At 34.7% G+C, this 19,283-nt stretch overlaps 1 protein-coding gene across 1 annotated transcript in view; it reads left to right on the plus strand.

Moving 5' to 3' along the window:
• Window positions 1-17,871, plus strand: part of APOB (apolipoprotein B) — a 71,990-nt gene extending 54,119 nt beyond the window's left edge. Inside the window, exons 26-29 of the mRNA XM_044062622.1 lie at window positions 2,592-10,280; window positions 13,733-13,847; window positions 14,135-14,312; window positions 15,868-17,871. Of these exons, the coding sequence (XP_043918557.1) occupies window positions 2,592-10,280; window positions 13,733-13,847; window positions 14,135-14,312; window positions 15,868-17,499 (9,614 nt within the window). The 3' untranslated portion in view covers window positions 17,500-17,871. The remainder of the gene's footprint in view (window positions 1-2,591; window positions 10,281-13,732; window positions 13,848-14,134; window positions 14,313-15,867) is intronic.
• Window positions 17,872-19,283: the final 1,412 nt, after the last annotated feature.

Below are 19,283 nucleotides of genomic sequence, written 5' to 3' on the forward strand. Positions count from 1 at the left end.
TTGCAAATAAGACTAGTCAGACTAACGGGTTTGTAGTTTCCATGATCTGCTGAATGTCCTTCCTTATGAAGGGGGATGACTGTCACACTCCTCCATTCATGTGGTCCAAAACATGTTTTAAGACTATAGTTAAATAATGACTCCAGGGGTCCTGATAAATTGTATTTTAGACTATTCAGCAGGTATCCTGGATGTTATTGGGCCCATTGAGGGAGTGTCCTTGGCTTTAGTGAGTGTAGCCAGTACATGCTCCTTAGTTATAGCTGGTGGGTTTATGTTTGAGGATATTATTGGTGGGAATGGTTGGGGCTGAGAGGGGTTTAAATTTGAAACTGAATTTGCCCACTAACAGGATCCTATATCACCAGGCTCGGTAAATGTGGTACCATTAACCATCAGTGTGCTGCCCTTGATTTTTCTGATGTAGCTGTAGAAGGTCTTATGGTTATATTTCACCTGGGAAGATATCTTAAGCTCAAAGTTGGCTTTGCTTGACCTAATTTTTAGCCATCTCAGTTACCTATTTAGTTTGATGAAAATTTTATCTTTATGGGAATTACTCTTCCTGATTTTTGCCATATTTGTTTCCTTTTGTTGTATATCCTGTTTAATTTGAGATGCCACCAGTGTGGTTTGTTTCTGGCGCTAGTACTGGGGCTTACTTTTAGTAGGTGCAGTTGCCAATGACATAGTAGTACAGAGTTTCTGATGCAATTCATAATAAACTGGTGTGTTCTCAGTGTTTGGCGGGGCACTGAATTTTGACAATCACTTAATAACATGTAATTTGCCTTGGAATAGTTCCTAACTTTTAATGGTTTTAATGGGATTATGGAGTTGATTTTTTTTTGCGAGGACAGCTTTATGGTTAGGCCTTACCAGGGAAGAGTTGCCATGGGGGGGGGGGTGGGTGGTGCAGCATATTCTCCCATATTTCTGAGCATGAGGTCCAGTATGTTGGAGTCTCTAGGCATGTATTTGCTGCTTGGTCAATGGTGTTTGTATCTATGAAGTCCAGGAATCTCTGTGCCTGTAGATTTGAGGCTATGTAGGATTCCCAGTCTATAGAGAGGTAATTAAAGTCTTTGATGAATATGGTGTTAGGTTGGATGGTAAGTGCATCCAGTAGGTCCAAGTATGCATTGTGAGGTCTTTGAGACATGGAGGATGACCTATAGCTAGCTAAGATATGGTACGGGATTTTGTCTATGGTGATCTGTATAACAAAGTAAATAGAAAAACACTCTTAAATAACTCTAATTACACATTGACAAACTATTACATTATTAAACAATTAAATCAAAACTTAATTTCCAATTAAAATCAGTGTTCAGACCATTAAGTTTCAATGTCTAAAACATCATCACACTCATTATAATTATTATATAATTTAAGAAATATAACCTACTTTATTTTTTAAATAATGGGGCTATTTTGCAGAACTTGTTTCTTGACTAGTTTCTTTTCAACATCTTGAGGAGCTGGTAATGGGTTCAAAATATGCTGCATGAATGTGGAACATGTAAGCACCAACAGTTGTACAGCAAATAGCTGAAGTGCACTTTCTGTCACTTTTATTTCCATTTAAGGGAGTTAGGAGTGTGCTCATATGCAGGTCTTCATGCTAGGACAGACATATACCCCTAGCATTCTGGGAATGTATTTTGTTATATTTTCTTTAAAGTATTCTGTTCTGAGGAGTATTTCTATGTGGTATAGGAGGATTGTTTTTTATATATATTTTTAAATGTTAGTCATTTAACTCTTCTTAGCAGCCCAGAGAATATTGTACCCAAAGTTCTTATTTCAGTAGCTACATCCTCGGGAACTTCTGTGATTTTGTCTTTGTTTTTGGCTGGACTTGTTCCTATGGATAAGGATGATCACTTTGTCTAATCAGTGTACACATTTTTTGGATTACAGTTCTGTTTTGTTGTACAATTTATATTAACTGCCATGGTACTTTCATGTGCAAGGCATCAAGGATTGTTTCTCTGAACAATGTCAGCATCTCTTCACCCCTGTATATTTCATCCCATCCCCTTAGTCCATCATACAAATGATCATATTCCTAAGTATATTACAATTCAACAACAATGTCTAGTTTTATTCATTTATTTAATTTACTTGATCACTGAAACAACATAATTAAGTATTCATTGAGTCACAGCGGTTCTCTCTTGTTCTTTCAAATATTTTTATGATTCTTTCATAAATTTAAGTTCTTCCATATTTGTACATACATTGCAAAGTACCTACTTCTTACGAGTTTTATAAAAGAAAATTAATATATTAATCACATTTTAATTCTTCACTTCTTAACAATCAATAAAAGGAAATCAGCTGCAACAAATTAAGGTATTAAAACTATTAAATTATATAAAATATAGGAAAGAGTGTTATGCTTTTACTTGTTATTTCTGTATTTCTGTCCTGTCAGTCTTACATACATATATACATATAGATGGCTAGATAGATAGATAGATAGGTAGAATATTGTTCTAATGATCAAACAATTAATGACTAATGAATAAACAATTAATTTAAAACTCTTAGCTAAAAATTAAATTGGCATATGTTTTCTATTTCAGGTTCTGCAGCTATTTCTGAGTCGCAAGAAATGGTGTGGATGTTGTCATATGATGAATCGATACATCATCGTTTCTTGGATGGAAATACAAATCTCAGTGTAAACTATGATATACAAAAAGGCAAAGCAAAGACAGAATATAAATGTACAGCATCAAGTAGTTTAGGTGCAACAACTTCTTTAACATATTCATCTGAAACAACTAGTGAGAATGGAAAAGTGTTAAACACCCAGAACATAGATGGAGAGCTAAACATTGCTTCATATTTTGTAAAGAGTACTTATTCATCATCTTCTAATATGGATTATAATTTTAATGCATATGCTGGAGAGGCACACACAAAGCTTCAGTCTTCCTGGTTTGACATTACTAATGTACTAAAAGATAAATACAATGGCTATGGATATTCATTTACATCAGATACTAATGTCCAGAATGGAGCATTTGTTAATAATTTTGAGTTTCATTTCAGAGACCTTGAACTAAAAATTATATCTGATTCTAAAGGAAATTACAAAAGCCTTTCAGGACTCAACAAGATAAATTTAGGAGTTTCAACTGAAGGGATTAAAATTCAATCAGAGTACCAAGCAGATTACTATCGTAACAGATATTATACCCTGATTTCAGGCACTGTTGATTCTTCTGGTCTGGAAATCAATGCTGATATTACTGCTAACTCTAATGACAACAAAAGGGCTGCTTACAAAGGTACACTACAAATTAACCAGAACGATTTGTCCACCAGCTCCACCACAATGTTGAGGTACAACTCTGTAGCAGTAACTCATACACTAAATGGAGGTATTGATTCTACAGGAGCTACCTTTAAAATTAGTACTGAAGGAAATATGCAGCCAAATAATGTTAAAGTCAGCCTTGATGGATCTGTAACCACTACAGGCATTGCTATTACCAGTGTAGCTCAAGGTACAGTTTTTGATGTTAGTGGGCAGCATGTCTTGATTTTCAAGGTTGAAAAAGCAGGATTGCAATTTGTAAACACTTTTCTTGGATCACACAGTACAAAGAAGATTGAATACAATAGTAACCTAAAGATTCCTGGCTGGTCCCTCCACTTTGATTCAAAATTAGATGGTGCACTAGATACTTCTAAGATCTACAAACATAGTTTTGATTTAGATTTGCAGCGTTACAAGCTTGTTGCAAAGTTAAATCACAATCTTAAGTACAATACCATTTCTGCTGACAATCGAGTGCAGCTTAATCTTGAACCATTTAAACTTAACCTGAATGGTGACATGGGAGCAGCATATGGAAAGGATAAAGTAAAGCACACCTATTCTATTAATTATGCTGATTTAACTATAACCATAATGAGTGATTCTTCCTCCAAACTCAAAGACATGCAGGCTAGTAATAGTGCTAAGTTGGAAATTGCTGGAATTGCTGTAAAACTGAACAGTGACACACGGTTTGACTCAACATCTTTAAAGTTTACTAATGTTCTTCTTGCTGCAGCAGCTCCATTTACTATGACTATTAATGCAGTCACTAATGGAGATACAAGTATTAATATTCTGGGATTCCACAGTGGCCAGCTATATAGCAAACTGTTGTTTAAAGCAGAACCTCTGGTATTAACTTTCTCTCATGATTACCGGGGTTCAACTACTCACAGGCTTAGTGATAGAAGGTCAGCTGAAACACTTCTTGACAGCAAAGTTAATACATTGCTTAGCCCATCTGAACAGTCTGGTTCGTGGAAGATAAAGTCTAAACTTAACAACAATGTGTATAATCAAGAACTTAGTACTTTCAATGATATTGAGAAACTTGGTGTTGTACTTAGTGGGCAAGCTATTGTTGATCTTAACATGCTAGATTCACCACTAATGCTGCCACTAATCTCGTCTCACTCATTTAATTTGATTGACGTCATGGATTTGAGGAGTTCTTTGGCACAGCCCCAAGAATTCAGTATATCTGGCACCATACAATATGATAAAAATAAGGATGTTCGTGTAATAAATGTGCCATTCATTCAAAATCTACCTATTTATTTTGACCAAATCAAAGGTGCTATGGTGTCTACACTGGAAGCATTTCAGAATTTTCTAAAGAAAGCTGATATTGATAAATATGTGCAAAAATACAGACATATGCTGGATAAATTACCTCAGCAAATGAATGATTATATAAATGAACTACATTTAGAAACTAGCGTGAAAGACATAAAGAATAAATTGGTTGCCTTTACCAAAGACTATCAAATTACAATTGAACAGCTACAAAATCTGTTGGCAAAAGTTATGTCACTACATAAAGAAACACTGGTGCAGCTACAGAACCAGTTGTCCGAGATGCAGAAATACCTTGCAGACATTTATGACTATTATGACCTGGGGTCTGTGATTGACAGAATTGTAAATGAAATTATACAGCAAATAAAATCTCTGGATGAGCAATATGACATTAGTCAAACTGTGATTAAGACATTAAACTCTTTGCGAGATGTGATTCAGCAATATGATCAATTCCAAAGTAGCACTGCTGACTACATTCAAAGTATAGAAGACAAATATCATATCAAAGCTCAGCTTCAAGAAAAAATGGAACAACTGAAAGCACAGATACAAAGTTTAGATGCACAAGAAACTGCCAATAAAATAAAGGAGTACTTGCAGTCTATTGACATTTCTGAACATATTGAAAAATTAAAGGCATCTATTCCATTTGATAAGATAGATCAAGTCCTTGAACAACTGAGAGCAATAATTATGAATTTGATGGAAGAGTATGAGATAGCAGACAAAATCAATGCTTTAAATAAAAAAATGCAAGACATTATTCTATATTATAATATAGATAAACAAATTCAGATTTTTTTAGATAAAACGACTGAACTTGCTAAAGAATACAAAATTAGAGAGACTACACAGGCATTTCTCAATTCTCTAAAAAGTGTCAGCATTAAGGATAGTGTGGATACCATAATCAAAAGACTAGATGTTACCATCGAGTATCTAAAGGAATATAACTATAAGAAATTCATCGACCAAGTAAATGACTTTCTTGATCTGGCCATTAAGACATTGAGATCATTTGATTACAATGAATTTGTAGATAAGGTAAACAATAAAATTTTGGAGGCTAGGCAGAGCATCTACGATAAAATTAAGGCTCTAGATTTACCTCAAAAGGCAGAAGCACTGAAAGCCTATGTGAACTATATAAGAAGTACTATTCTTACTTACACTGAACAGCTGAAGGATGCACAATTTGCAGAAATCTTTGCCTGGGTAAGAAATGCAATAAATTCTGTTGCCCTCGATGATTTAAAAGTCAGGCTAGAAGAGAATCTAGAAGACTTACGTAACAGAATTAGTTCAATAAATATTCCAAAGGAAATGAAGATATATTTGCAAAAGATTGAACAGGTCTATATTAGTGTTGTAAACTATATTTCAGAACTGTGGAACAATGCAGCTATAAAGATAACTGAACTAGGAGAACAGTACAGTGTTTCACACTGGGCAAATAAGGTTAAATTATTTGTAGAGGAAGGCTTTACTGTCCCAGAAATTAAATGCAGTATTATTAATATTCCACCATTTGAAGTAAGTTTACGTGCACTAAAGAAGGCGGAATTTCACACTCCTGAATTTTCTGTCCCCCTAACTGATCTTGTTATCCCCTCTCTGCACATTAATATCAGAACACTCAAAAGCATTGAAGTACCATCACAGATTACAACACCAGCATTCACTATTCTCAACACTTACAAAATTCCATCTTTTATAATAGACTTAAATGAGATCAAGCAGACCATAATAAGAATGTTAGATAAAATTCAGTTAAGTGAATTTCAGATTCCAACACCGGAGTTATATTTTAAAGACCTAAAATTAAGAGATGTGTTGCTTTTTGATATGTCTTTTCCAGAAATAAATTTTGAACACCTCAGTCTTCCTGATCTACAAATACCTACAATAACAATTCCAAAGCTAAATCTAGATGATCTCCAATTTCCTGAAATTCAGATACCTGAAATTAAACTTCCTCGTATTCCTCATGAAATCACCGTACCAACATTTGGCAAACTTCATGGAACATTTAAAATAGCATCACCCTTTTACACACTGACAACCACTGGTTTAATACAGAATGCTACAACAATTCAGAAGAGTCCACTATTTAAGGCATCTCTATCAGCTCAGGCTTCTTCTAAAGCAGCTCTTTTAGAATTTACATTGGATTGCAATGCTCACCTTTCAGCTCCTGGTATGGAATTGCTTGAGTTTGTAGAAAATGTAAAGCTTAATCATAAAAACATTGTGCTTAATCATGAGGGAAAAACAACATTCTCTACTTCCTCTCTTGTTGGTTTAGCAACAACAGCAATAAAGGCTAACTGTCCGGTGTATACTGTGGATGTGACTAATAATTTAAGTTTTACTCTTCAAAGAGGTATTTCTTTTAATACACAGACAACATATAATCTTGGACTAAATAGTCCACAACATAAACTGAAAAGTGAGTTGACCATGCAGAACAACATTCAAATGAGCATCGAAACACGCAGAATAACTGTCACTGTCTCCACTAGAGGGAACGGCAAGTGGTCTTGCCCGATGTATTTAGATGAAGGTAAGCATGATAGTACTATTCTTTTCAGCTTGGATGGATCAACTGCTGCCTTGAAATTTTCTGGAGATACAACAACTAAATATTTAGTACTGAAACAAAATGTGAACTTGGACTCTGGGCTGCTTAGTTTTGTGGGACTTAATATGCTGATTGAAATGGAGTCTCCATATATTGGCAGCAGTATAGTCACTGTTAAAGGAAAAGGATCTCTGGAAGAAATGAAAACTCAACTTGAAATAAGTCACAATGCAAACCTTGTAGGGACAGCAACAGGAAAACTGGCAAACTCACTTATCTTTGTGGCACAGCCATTTGAAATGAGCATATCCTCTAATAATAATGGAAATATGAAGATTGTTTTTCCTAGGGAACTCACCAGCAAAATAGATTTTGAGAACAATTATGATTTTGTATTAAGCTCAGAGAGACAAGAGGTAAACTGGAAGGCCAGTTCAAGATTTAATCAGTATAAGTACGCTCATAAAATGTATTTAGGCAATAATGCAGATAGTACTGGAGCTAGTATGGAAATGAATGGTGCAGCTAATCTTGATTTCCTAAATATGCCTGTTGATATTCCAGAAATTGCAATACCATATAGTCCTTATAAAACTCCTAAAGTAGCAGAGTTCTCTCTTTGGGAAAGAACAGGACTGAAAAGTCTCCTGAAGACCACAAGGCAGTCATTTGACTTAAACTTTAAGATACAGTATAAAAAGAACAAAGACTTCCATTCTTTTACAATCCCATTAGAAGCCCTATATAAATCAATTAATGCCAATATTAGATCATTCAATAACAATTTTGAAAAAGGCAGAGATAAAGCACTGAACGTGCTTACAGAGTCATACAACCAAGCCAAAACACATTTTGACAAATTCAAAATAGATACCTCAGCCAATAAGCAACCAAGATTCATTAGAATTCCAGGTTATACAGTTCCACTTCTGAACATTGAAGTCTCACCTTTTACAGCAGAACTCCCAGCATTTGGTTACTTTATTCCAAAAGAGGTCAGTACACCTAGTTTCATACTGCCATTCTTGGGCTTCTCTATACCTTCATATACCCTTGTGTTACCATCCTTAGATCTTCCTGTGCTGTATGTACCAAACACACTTCGTAAACTGTCACTTCCTAAATTTAAAATGCCAAAAATACAAAATGCTATAATGATACCAGCAATGGGTAATATGACCTATGACTTTACCTTCAAGTCAGCAGTAATCACCCTGAATGCCAATGCTGGACTTTATAACCAATCAGATATAGTTGCAAGGTTTGGTGCGTCATCTGTGTCAACATTTGAAACACTCAACTTTGCATTTGATGGAACAACAAGTTTAACAAGGAAGACTGGACTTAAAGTAGCAACAGCTTTGTCTTTAAATCACATGTACATTCAAGCAAAACATGACAGTTCTGTCAGCCTCACAAAGAGTACTACAGATGCTTCCATCACAACTACAGCCAAAATATCTTGCCCTGTACTTAATGTTAATTTAAAACAAGAACTTAAAGGGAATCCCACAACCAAACCTAATGTTAAATCAGTTATTAGCTGTGATTATGTCTTCAGTTTACCAAAGTACCAAACTAGCTTGAATGGAAAAGCTGAGCATATATTAACTTTAGAAGGTCTTACATCTTACTTCTCTATAGAGTCAACTGCTAATGGAGATGTTTCTGGGACTATTTTATCTCAACAATTTTTAGGAAAACTGAAAAAAGAGGCGAATACATATATTAATGCCAAAGGGTCTCGCTCGGCTGTAAAGCTCAGTCTTGAATCTAGTGCAGAAGGAAGCAAAGGTAAAAACTGGAATCTTGCACTGGTTGAAGATTTAGCCCTTGAAGCTTCTACTCAGCGCATTTATGCAGTATGGAAGCACAACTCTGACAACATGATAAAGATTGAACCAGTGTTAAATACAAATGGAAAACAAAGATGCAAGGCAACAATTGAGGCAGTACCCTGGAGCTTAATTACAAATATTGATGTAGAGGTAAACCAGCCCAGTAATTATATGAAGAATGCCAACCTACTTCAGTCTTTATCACTGAATATTAACCCAGAAATCCAGAATGTTGAATACAGTGGGACATATCAGATCAACAGTGCAATACTAAGTCAAGATGTCAAGGTTGTCAATAACAAAACAAGTGTACTTTGTGAGCTTGCAGGTTCTCTTCAAGGACATGTGAATTTTCTCAAATCAATTGTATTGCCAGTTTATAAAAAGAATATGTGGGAGATCCTGAAATTTGGGGTCACAACCAGTGAAAACAAGTTGCAGTATTTAAATTCATCAGCAGTTTTAATGTACAAAAAAAACAAAGATGGCTATTTCTTTAAATTACCTGTAACAGTTCTTTCTGATGGTGTTGTGATAAATATTCCAGCTGTACAGTTACAAGTGCCAGTGTGGGTGAACAACCTGCGACGTTTGCTCCATGATTACAAGATTTATTACTATGAGAATTATGGAAAAGATGCCAAACTCACACTTCCTTCAGTTATTAAAACTCCACAATTTAATGTTCCTTTCACTACTCTATCAATTCCAGCATATAATATTGATCTGACAAAGATTAAAATTCCCAAGAAAATAAGCACATTTTCATTTGACCTCAGTCTTCCAACTTTACCAAAAGTAAAATTTATTAAAACCGATATTGGTGCCAAATATAAAACAAATGAAGAATACAAAATCCCTTATTTTGACATAAGCATCCCCAAATCTGGATTCACTATTTCTGATTTTACTCTTCCAAAAACTGTAAGTATTGGTGGCTACTCATGGGAGCTAGACAGCTTGGCAAAACAGATTGCTGACTTTGAACTTCCAACTGTGACAATTCCAGAACAGAAAGTAGAGATTCCACCTCTTACATTCAGCTGGCCTGCTGGTTTGTTTATACCTACATTTGGATCTCTTAGTGGAACCATTAAAATTGCCTCACCAATATACAATGTTACCTGGACCACAACACTGAGCAATAAAACAAATTCCTTAGAGGCTTCTCTGGATGCTACCTGCAGTTCTACATTACAATTTCTTGAATTTGATATTGATGGTAAGTTGTTTTCTTATAGTAGTTATTATTTTAAGATTAGCATGCTTGATTTATTCAACCTTTTGCTAAAATCTAACAACTAATAAAATGTTGGCTTTCTGCTAAACTGTAGATTATTTTAGCTGATATGTACAACTTTTCACAGCAAATATGCCTTTTCACTGTTTATTTCTTAAGCTTGGTGTTTATGCTAGGTATTCACTATCCTCTTGCTCCATAATTTGCCTTTTGTCATTCATATGAATTCTTTAGTTTCTCCAAAAAGTTTGAAAACACACCTGAATGCAAAGGTGATGTAAATATTTAAATGGAGCAGTAGAGCTACCCAAGTTTTTGGACTAATGTGAGCCTTTCATAATTTTGAGACAGAGATTTCCTTTATAAGTTTTTTTTCATTTGATCATCAGTATCTGTGACACAAATACTTTTCCACATTACCATTACACCTTTCTTACTGTACTTTAGCTGCTGTCTGAATATCAGAATACAGCTCTTTTTATGACATTCAACTATCATGAGCTTTTTACTTTCTGCTTCAGGTATAAAAAGTTTCAGTCTGGTCACCCACTTGATTACTTTACAGGGTAAATATAAGAGTTAATTTCTTATGGTATATAAAAACACTAAATGATTTTGTTTGGCCTCTGGGTCATCTCTATATCATCTATATGCTTGCAGAAATTATACAGTTTACAGCAGGTCCAATAGCAGTTGCTGCTGCTGCTGACCCAAGTTCAGGAACAGAATAAGCCTTTAGATTGGCTTGTCCAGGATGGACAGAATTCACTGGCCAATTGCCTGTTCTCCTACCTCAGGGGGTGGGAGCATAAGGAAGGGGTTGCTGCGTGTGCAGTTTCCAATGGATTCTAGATATCTCATGGGTCAGCATTAGGCTTAGGAGAAGTGACACAATGTCTTTTGACTGGTGGTTGGATGTCATTGCACATCACTTTACACAAGGATAAGGATACAGACTGACTGAAATTTCATGACTGAATTGAAGAAGTCCTTGTATGTATCAGGGGAGAAAGTACTCAACCGAATAAATTACATTTTTTACAATTGACGTTTTTACCTCAGTGAGAATTTACAGAACTCCTGCACGTCTGGGGTCCATTTTGGATTTACTGGATTTCCTTGGTACATTCTGAAGACCAAGTGATATAACATTTCAAGGGTAGCATGAGAAAGTTTTGTTAATAACTGAGAGATGGAATGGTGTTTCTGAATAATGTGTCTGTTTAAAAACAGTAAAAAAACTTAAGAATGCATGGGAGAGGCATGATGAATTATTTGGCATGGAATGAAAAGGTAATCTGTTAGTTGAAGAAGTTAAGCAGCTAGATCAATGGTCAGACAGATAGTTGGATGTGGTATGCAAGAGACCATATATTCCATTAAAGAATCCATTTATTGCTTGGAAGAGCAAGTGAATGACCATGCTTTCCTTCTACGGTCTTGCTCTAATTCTAGTGAAATGAATCACATTACCCTTTCTTCAGTCCTTGTCTAACACATCTTTTTTCTATTATGGTGGTTAGTGCTGTCATTTCATCACCCTTATACATTTTCGGGGATAATCATGCCCTGTCTTCCTTAGTTAGATTAAGATTACTGTGAGTATGATAATTCTTTCAAGCATCACCCCTGGTCTTTAGAGTTCTTGTTATTTGTTTTTTATTACCCTTTGTTTCATAAAGAAGCTAAGCCAAACCATGAATTAAGTTTTGTTGCCTAACTGATGTTATAGTATGCTCTTTCATTTGTTTCACTGTGCATCAATAATATAGGCTTTTCTCTGAATCTGCTGTCATGATTGTCACTTTACAGCATCATTTTGAACTTAATAAGATATAATCCTATGCAAAACAAAATCTGTTACTCTGTTTTTCGCATTCCATGTTCCTTTATAAAGTAACTTCCCAGTAAAGCTCTTTTCAGAGCAGCACATGTATTCTTTATTAATATTTTTACAGTAGTTGTAGTAATTTTCACATCACTTAGGATCATCTCTGTTTTATCTGAAGGTAAGCACATTTGGATACATGACAATGCTGTATGATTATCTGTTTAATATGGATGTATTGGTGTTAGATACAGCTAGTTAAAACCTCTGTGATTAGCCATTTGATTCTTTTTACTGCAAACTCTTTATTTGTTTATGTTTGTTGCCCACTGCTTGGATATAAACCTTGCAATGTTGCTGACATTTTTAATGCGATTTCTTTTATCAGTCTGTCTAATTGAAATTTCTGTCATTTTTTCTTTGGGGGTAGATCAGCATTGCACCTTGGTTACTCATTCTTTCATCTTGCTTTTCTGTAACTACAATCCTCAGATAATCTCTCACTCTGAAAAAGGCATATATCATATGGTGCAATGGCTTTGTATGTGCTAAACTGATGTGGAACCACTGCACATTTAGGATGAACCAGACCATTTGATGGTTGATTTAAATAGCTGACTACCTGTTTTTAAATCTGTAACTTGCTATTACATATTACTAGTGATAAAAATATTCTTTACCAAGTCTACATCAGGAGTAGTTATTCAACATGTCTGTAGGTCATTAGACATAACAATGATCTTGAAAGGATAAATTGAGTTGATTCTACTAACAAGATCCTATTAATATATTGCATTCAGACTTATGATCCTGGTCCCATCTAATGGCTGTGAACATCATGAGTTAGAATTCCGCTTATTAAATAAAAAACATATCAGAATAAAATCTAAGTCATGCTTTTATGTGGTGAGGAAAAGCTTTCACACTCCATGTAAAGACCAAAGCACCTTCAGCTCTATATCTTACGCTTTCCTCTACAGTGTTCCCATTCAGAAAGAATGTTTTCTGTGGGAATAATAGGAATGACAACTGTTGCACTCAGTACATACTCCAGGTATGCAGTTTGTTTATTTTGTTCTATGCTTAATCATATCAGTGATCACATGCTTGCCTGTTTCAACTCTTTCAGATGGTCCACTCTTTATATAAACTTCATGTAGTATATATAAATTGACATTTTTATCTCCATGGTGAGTTTTCTATGATCACTGTTCTTATGTAAACAGCTACAAATCATATGTCCTTCTTTTTCTTTTGCATATTGTACATCCTACTAATAAGTTGTAGTTGCTGATAATATGTTGTGTTTCTCCAAGTCAGTATTCGTATTACAGTGGGTACATTTCCCACTCTTCCATAGTGAGAAAATCACTCCATTTATTCCTCTATAGCCATCATGAGGCCTAGGTTGGTTCTGAGGCTATGTAACCAGTGGAACAGACACAGACTTCACCACTAGACTAGTGGTCTCTGAACACTGCCATTGTTTTTTTTTCCTATAAGAACAAGTCTGCAAGTCACTGCTGTGTTGTCTCCAATGTAGTGTTATCCTTCATGTCTCTGGTATTTCATGCAGTGCTCTAAAAATTGAAAACTTTTCTTACAGCTAACACAGCTGCTTCCAGTGAGAATGCCAACCTAATTTTCAAAGAAAAAGGCAGTATTTCTCACCGTGAATTTAACTTGGAGTGGACAGAGGAATTCAGTCTGAAAGATAACAGGTAGTGATAATTATCTTAATTTCACTTTAGGTTTTCACAACTTTAAAACTCAAAAATTCTTTTAAGGTATTTCAAGGATTATGTTAACTATAACATATGACAATGCAATATGAGAATATTGACAGCTCTATATTCTTCAGTCATATTTATTACTCATATAAGTAGTTAAATAATGCTTATAGAATTCTTAGAACGCAGTGCATGGAACTAGATATCATAGTTAACACCTCAAAGAAACAACTGAACTTGTGTACATCATCTATTTTTTTTTTTTTTTGCATTTAAAGATTTGTAGGACGTCTGACTATTGTAAGTCCCACATTTGCTGATGTTAGCATGAACTGCAATAAAAACAGTGAAAGAATTTCTATATCAGTGTCTTCCCCAGCTGCTGGCTTTATGGGTCTTGTGTTAGACACGAAGAACACAGATGTACTCAGTGGAAAATTATACACTCAAGCTCCAGTAAGGCATTCTTTAATTAGCTTTACTTTTTTTTGTAAAAGTAATGTTATTTTAATTCAAAATAATTGTAGTTAACAATGTTACCATTTTTATGTGATGTTATGCTATTACTTCCATCACCTTTCACAAAACTGGTTATGTGTTAATAACCTGGTCAATCGAGTAGTGTTTGTGTGTGTGTGTGTGTGTGTGTGTTTTTATACATTTACTTTTTGCTGTGTGATTTCAAAGCTCTGCAACATTCTTAGAAATACATTTTCTCTCGAAGCTCAAATTCCCTCCCACATTACAAAGATGTGGTAGGTTGACTGGTGATTCCTAAATTGTCCACAAGTGTGTGCATGTATATGTGATATGGAGCAATGGCCTGGCAATTTACTTATGGTCTCCCCTTTATTAATAAACTCTGTGGATGATGATGTCTTCTTACAGGAACACAATAGGGAGAAAGTTGTGAATTGTAAGTATGTAATGCAGCTTAAAGGTCACATATGATCTAAAACATTCATGTGCCAATTTCTTGAATCACTTTTACTCTTGCTGATTTTAGAATGAAACTTACAGTAAATAAAGAACCAATGTGGTAGATGGGCTACTCTGTTGCAATAATCTAATGCTAGGACAAATTCCTCCTGCAAATGGTGTGCCAAGCATCAAATGTGCATGAATATTCTGTGCTACTTTTGTGTATGAGCAGTCTATGTATATTAATGTAACACTGTCCACATTTCTCTTCAGTTTATACCTTAACTTCATTGCCTTTATAGTACTACCTTTTAAACTGTAGCATAAGCTTACAGCAGCTCTTAAATTATGCTATGACATCTCTGTAGCTCTGATGGCTAATTGCTCAGCTCACTTTTATTTTCTACTCAGGGTGCTATGGTCTCTTTTAGCTAAATGTGCTCTACTGTGTATTCATTGCTACTTATGACAGCAGTTACAGTCTATATCCAAGTGCATAATTGTCTAACGTACCGAAAAGATCACATCTACTCCATTTTAAGCTTGTAATTTTCTAGTTTGATTTTAATACTAGCAACTTTGCAGTTGCAGTATCTATGTACTACTTGTTATGCACAAAATTATTATATTCATTGCAGCTTATGATATAAGAGCATGGGACATGGCTGAAAAGGGTTCATCATGGGTCAGTCCTCCTTCCTAAATGATAAGTAAATGATAGAAACTCATACCTCTGTTGGTACTAATCAATTATAAGTAATTGTAATCAAATGTGCCAACTGACCTTCCTGGATTTAATAACAATTGTTCCTTACTAATTGCATGGTTCTTGCAGACCTTACCTGAATTGTCACGCATATTGCCAGTATTTTATTTCTTTATTAATATACTTCAACTACCAGAGTGAAAGAAAATGATAAGAAATACTGTGTAAGCCTTTTAATCTGTTATAGCACTGATGTCTGAAATGCTTTATTGAAGACTGAATGACATGTTGAAGACGAAAAGTACAGAGACAATCAATTAAAGTAAAATACTAGGTGATAATCCAGGGATATAAATGTGTGCATTCTGTTTTGTTTTGTTTCAGCTTTCCTCTGAAGAGGAGAACATCATAGTGCAGGGAGATATTTCACTGGAAAACCCAGAAGTACTACAAATTAAAGCCAAGTGGAATGATGATAACGCTGCTGCCGTAGTGATGGGTCTAAAGGACAGAATACCCAAAATGTCAAATGCAGTCTATAACTGTCTGAATAAATACCACCGCGAACATTTTGGAATGGGGATAAACACCGCTTCTCAAAAACTAAAGGAAGCTGTGAAAGATACAATTGACAATACCTATCAGATGACCAATGCAAAGATCGAAGACATTGAATACAAACTCCATACTGCAGCTAAGAGAGCAGTGCAGGAGTACGACTACATGAAAGAAAAGTATCGAGAAGTGTATCAGATCGCAGCCGACCAAGCAGCTAACGTTGATGTTCACAAACTTGCAGCTGACTTCTTTGACACTGCCATTGAGTTAGTGCAGGCTTATCAAAAGAAAACAAGGGAAGTAATTGAAGCAGTAATTACTTTTGTGAAGGGGACAACGTTTCAGGTGCCTGGAATGGATAGGAAATACACTGGTGAAGAACTGTATGATATGTTGACAAGACAGATACCTCTAGCAATTGATGAATTCATCCAAAATATTCATAACTTTATGAAAGAATATACTGATGCTTTTGTTAAGTTTATTAATGAAATAGAGATTAAGTTCCCTGGTAGTAATAAAGCATTCAGTGGAAAACTGCTGTTAGACTATGTTAAAGTGATCTTAACTGAAGTTGATAACAGGATTCGTGAATGGCTTGCAGTACTTCCACGTTTCCAACTGGACTCCATGTTGCAACAACTGAAAGACTATACACAATATTGTTTAGAAAGAATTGAAGATCTATTCAAGGCCCTTAAGGAAAAAGACTTTAAGGCTGTAACTGTCCTGTTTGAACATATACACACTTATATAACAAAGTCAAAATTTGGAGAAACAGTAAAAAGTACTACAATTTTTTTCAGGGAAAATTTTTCTGAATTCAAGGAAATAGCCCAGAAAGAGTTACTTGCTTACTTAGATCAGATCAGTATTTATGTAAAAGCACTTCGTGAAGAGTTCTTGGATACAAATATGGTTGGATGGACTGTGAAATATTATGAAATTGAAGATAATATAGTCAAACTATTACAGGTACTGAAGGACTATTTAAAAGAGATGGGTCCAAAATACATGCAGCAAACAGCTGAAATGGCCAATCGCTTAGCAACAGAGCTCACAGCTCTTTATGAAAAGAACGCTCCAGAATACTACACTTATGCTACTGACCTTTTCACTAATTTTGAAAGAAGAGGGAGAGAGAAAATTTCAGAACTATCAGATTTAGCACAGACGGAGATAAAACAATGGGCAGAATCTGCAAAAAGCACTGCAACTGTTTATAAAGAGCAGGTTAACATGAGACTTCAGGATATATATGCACAACTTTTTGATTCATATGATAAATTTATCAGTGAGGTAAAAAGACTGATTGACTCAACAACTGAACAATGCAAATTCTTTTTTAAATTAATTTTGGAACTCTTACAGAATCTTCAGGCTGAGGCATCAGAAACATTTCAGGTGAAAACAAGCAAGAATGAACTGGAAATTAATGTACACCATTCATTAAATTAGAATTCTTTTGATGAAATTCCTCATTTACAAAACAAACAACAAAAAAAAAAAAAAAACAATATACAGAAAAAAACGTTTTCATAGATAAGGGAAAACTTTAAACAAATACTCATCAGTATCTTTCTGATAGCAATATTTATGTGAAAAGAATTCTTGAGACCGCTCAAAACAAACCCATAAATGAAGAGGACATATATAAATAAATAAATATATATATATATATATATATATATATATATATATATATTTCTTTTTTCACTATATTTAAGAATTGGTGCATGGTAGCTCAAGAAGACAGTAACTGTTTTGTAAATGAAAGCAATTGCATTTCTAAGTATGTATTAAACGTGAAAATAAAATATATAAAACTCATGGATTCTTTTTTTTATCTGGAAATTTACAGTGTTCATGATATGGTGTTATCACAATGAAGCAAACTGAAAACTAGATTAGAAAGTCAAGTATATTTTATCATTTTTGGCAGAGTCAAATTTTGTGCTCAACAAATCAATATTTTCATTTCAGGAGTATATGAGCTTGGCATGCACAAAAATAGACCTTTTTATTGTGCATTGCATATAAGTCAGGAACTCAGCTAAGATGGACTGAAAGTTCCAGAAGTGTTAATATGCACTGGGCATGCAGAAATGAGTTGTGTGGCTGCATGTTTAACCATGGCATATTGGGACCTTTGTATTATTTCATTAAGTAGTTAAGAGTACAGGACTGTGGGAAGACATGGGGAGTTACATTGCAACTACATTTGGGAATGCCGAAGAAGGAAAACAAGAGGAGGCAATTGGAATTGCTATATAATTTATGCTGAGATGCATATATATAAGCTAGTACACAACGTTGGGTCTAGAACCTATACTTTAGACATAAATTCATCACTATTTGTTCTTAATAGTAGTTGATGAGTTACATGGTAACTGAGCTGTAGTGCATGCCTACTGAGGGTTGTGGAGTCACTGTACAGTAAACTATATGGAAGAAATAAAGCCAAGGGAATGGGATCTTACATTAAAACTATATTTACAGATAGTTCTAGAATAATAGGAACATTTAATGTGAAGTCATAAAAGGATTTTGGGTTATCTACATACTGCACATCTCAAGATTTTATTTGAATCTTGCCTTAGATTTGTCTTCCACTCACAGTTTTTTGTTTTAAGCAGGCCAGTCCCTGCTGATGTCTGATGCACTCTCAGTCACACTTGGGTATTTTATTACAACCTCTGCTAATGAATGATTTCAATAAATGTGTTACATTTTGCATGACATTCCTTCCTGATGATGTTTTCCCTACTAATTCTTTGCTTACCAGATTCACATCATATTCCACTGTGTTTGGTTCTCTGCATTTTCTGAAATATACCTCCCACATCAATTCAGTACATGTAAGGAAATAATACTGTATTGCTGTTACTAAATATTGTAGATCTAATTTCTAAAATGGTTATATGTCATTTTTATAGGCACCTGTACCCGCAGTTCTTATGCAGTCTCATAACTTCTGCAGAGCATGTTCCAGCTAAGGGCTAAAAAGTGTTTGCAAAAAAAGGGAAGTATGACTATTCTCATCCTAGTCATAATGGGCCATCATGTATTTTCACTAACATGCTCAAACACCTTATTTGCTTTGCTCTTAAATGTCAGTTCAGTATGGCTTGGACCCATATTGCAGTTCTTTTATTAATATTAATGCTACATGCTATCAAAATGGAATGCAGATGATACATCATTTGAAGTTAGGACTAAGCAAATTTTATTTACATTCAGGA

The sequence above is a fragment of the Protopterus annectens genome, chromosome 2.part1, assembly GCF_019279795.1.
Source record: "Protopterus annectens isolate FY-2018-M chromosome 2.part1, PAN1.0, whole genome shotgun sequence".
NCBI lineage: Eukaryota > Metazoa > Chordata > Ceratodontiformes > Protopteridae > Protopterus > Protopterus annectens.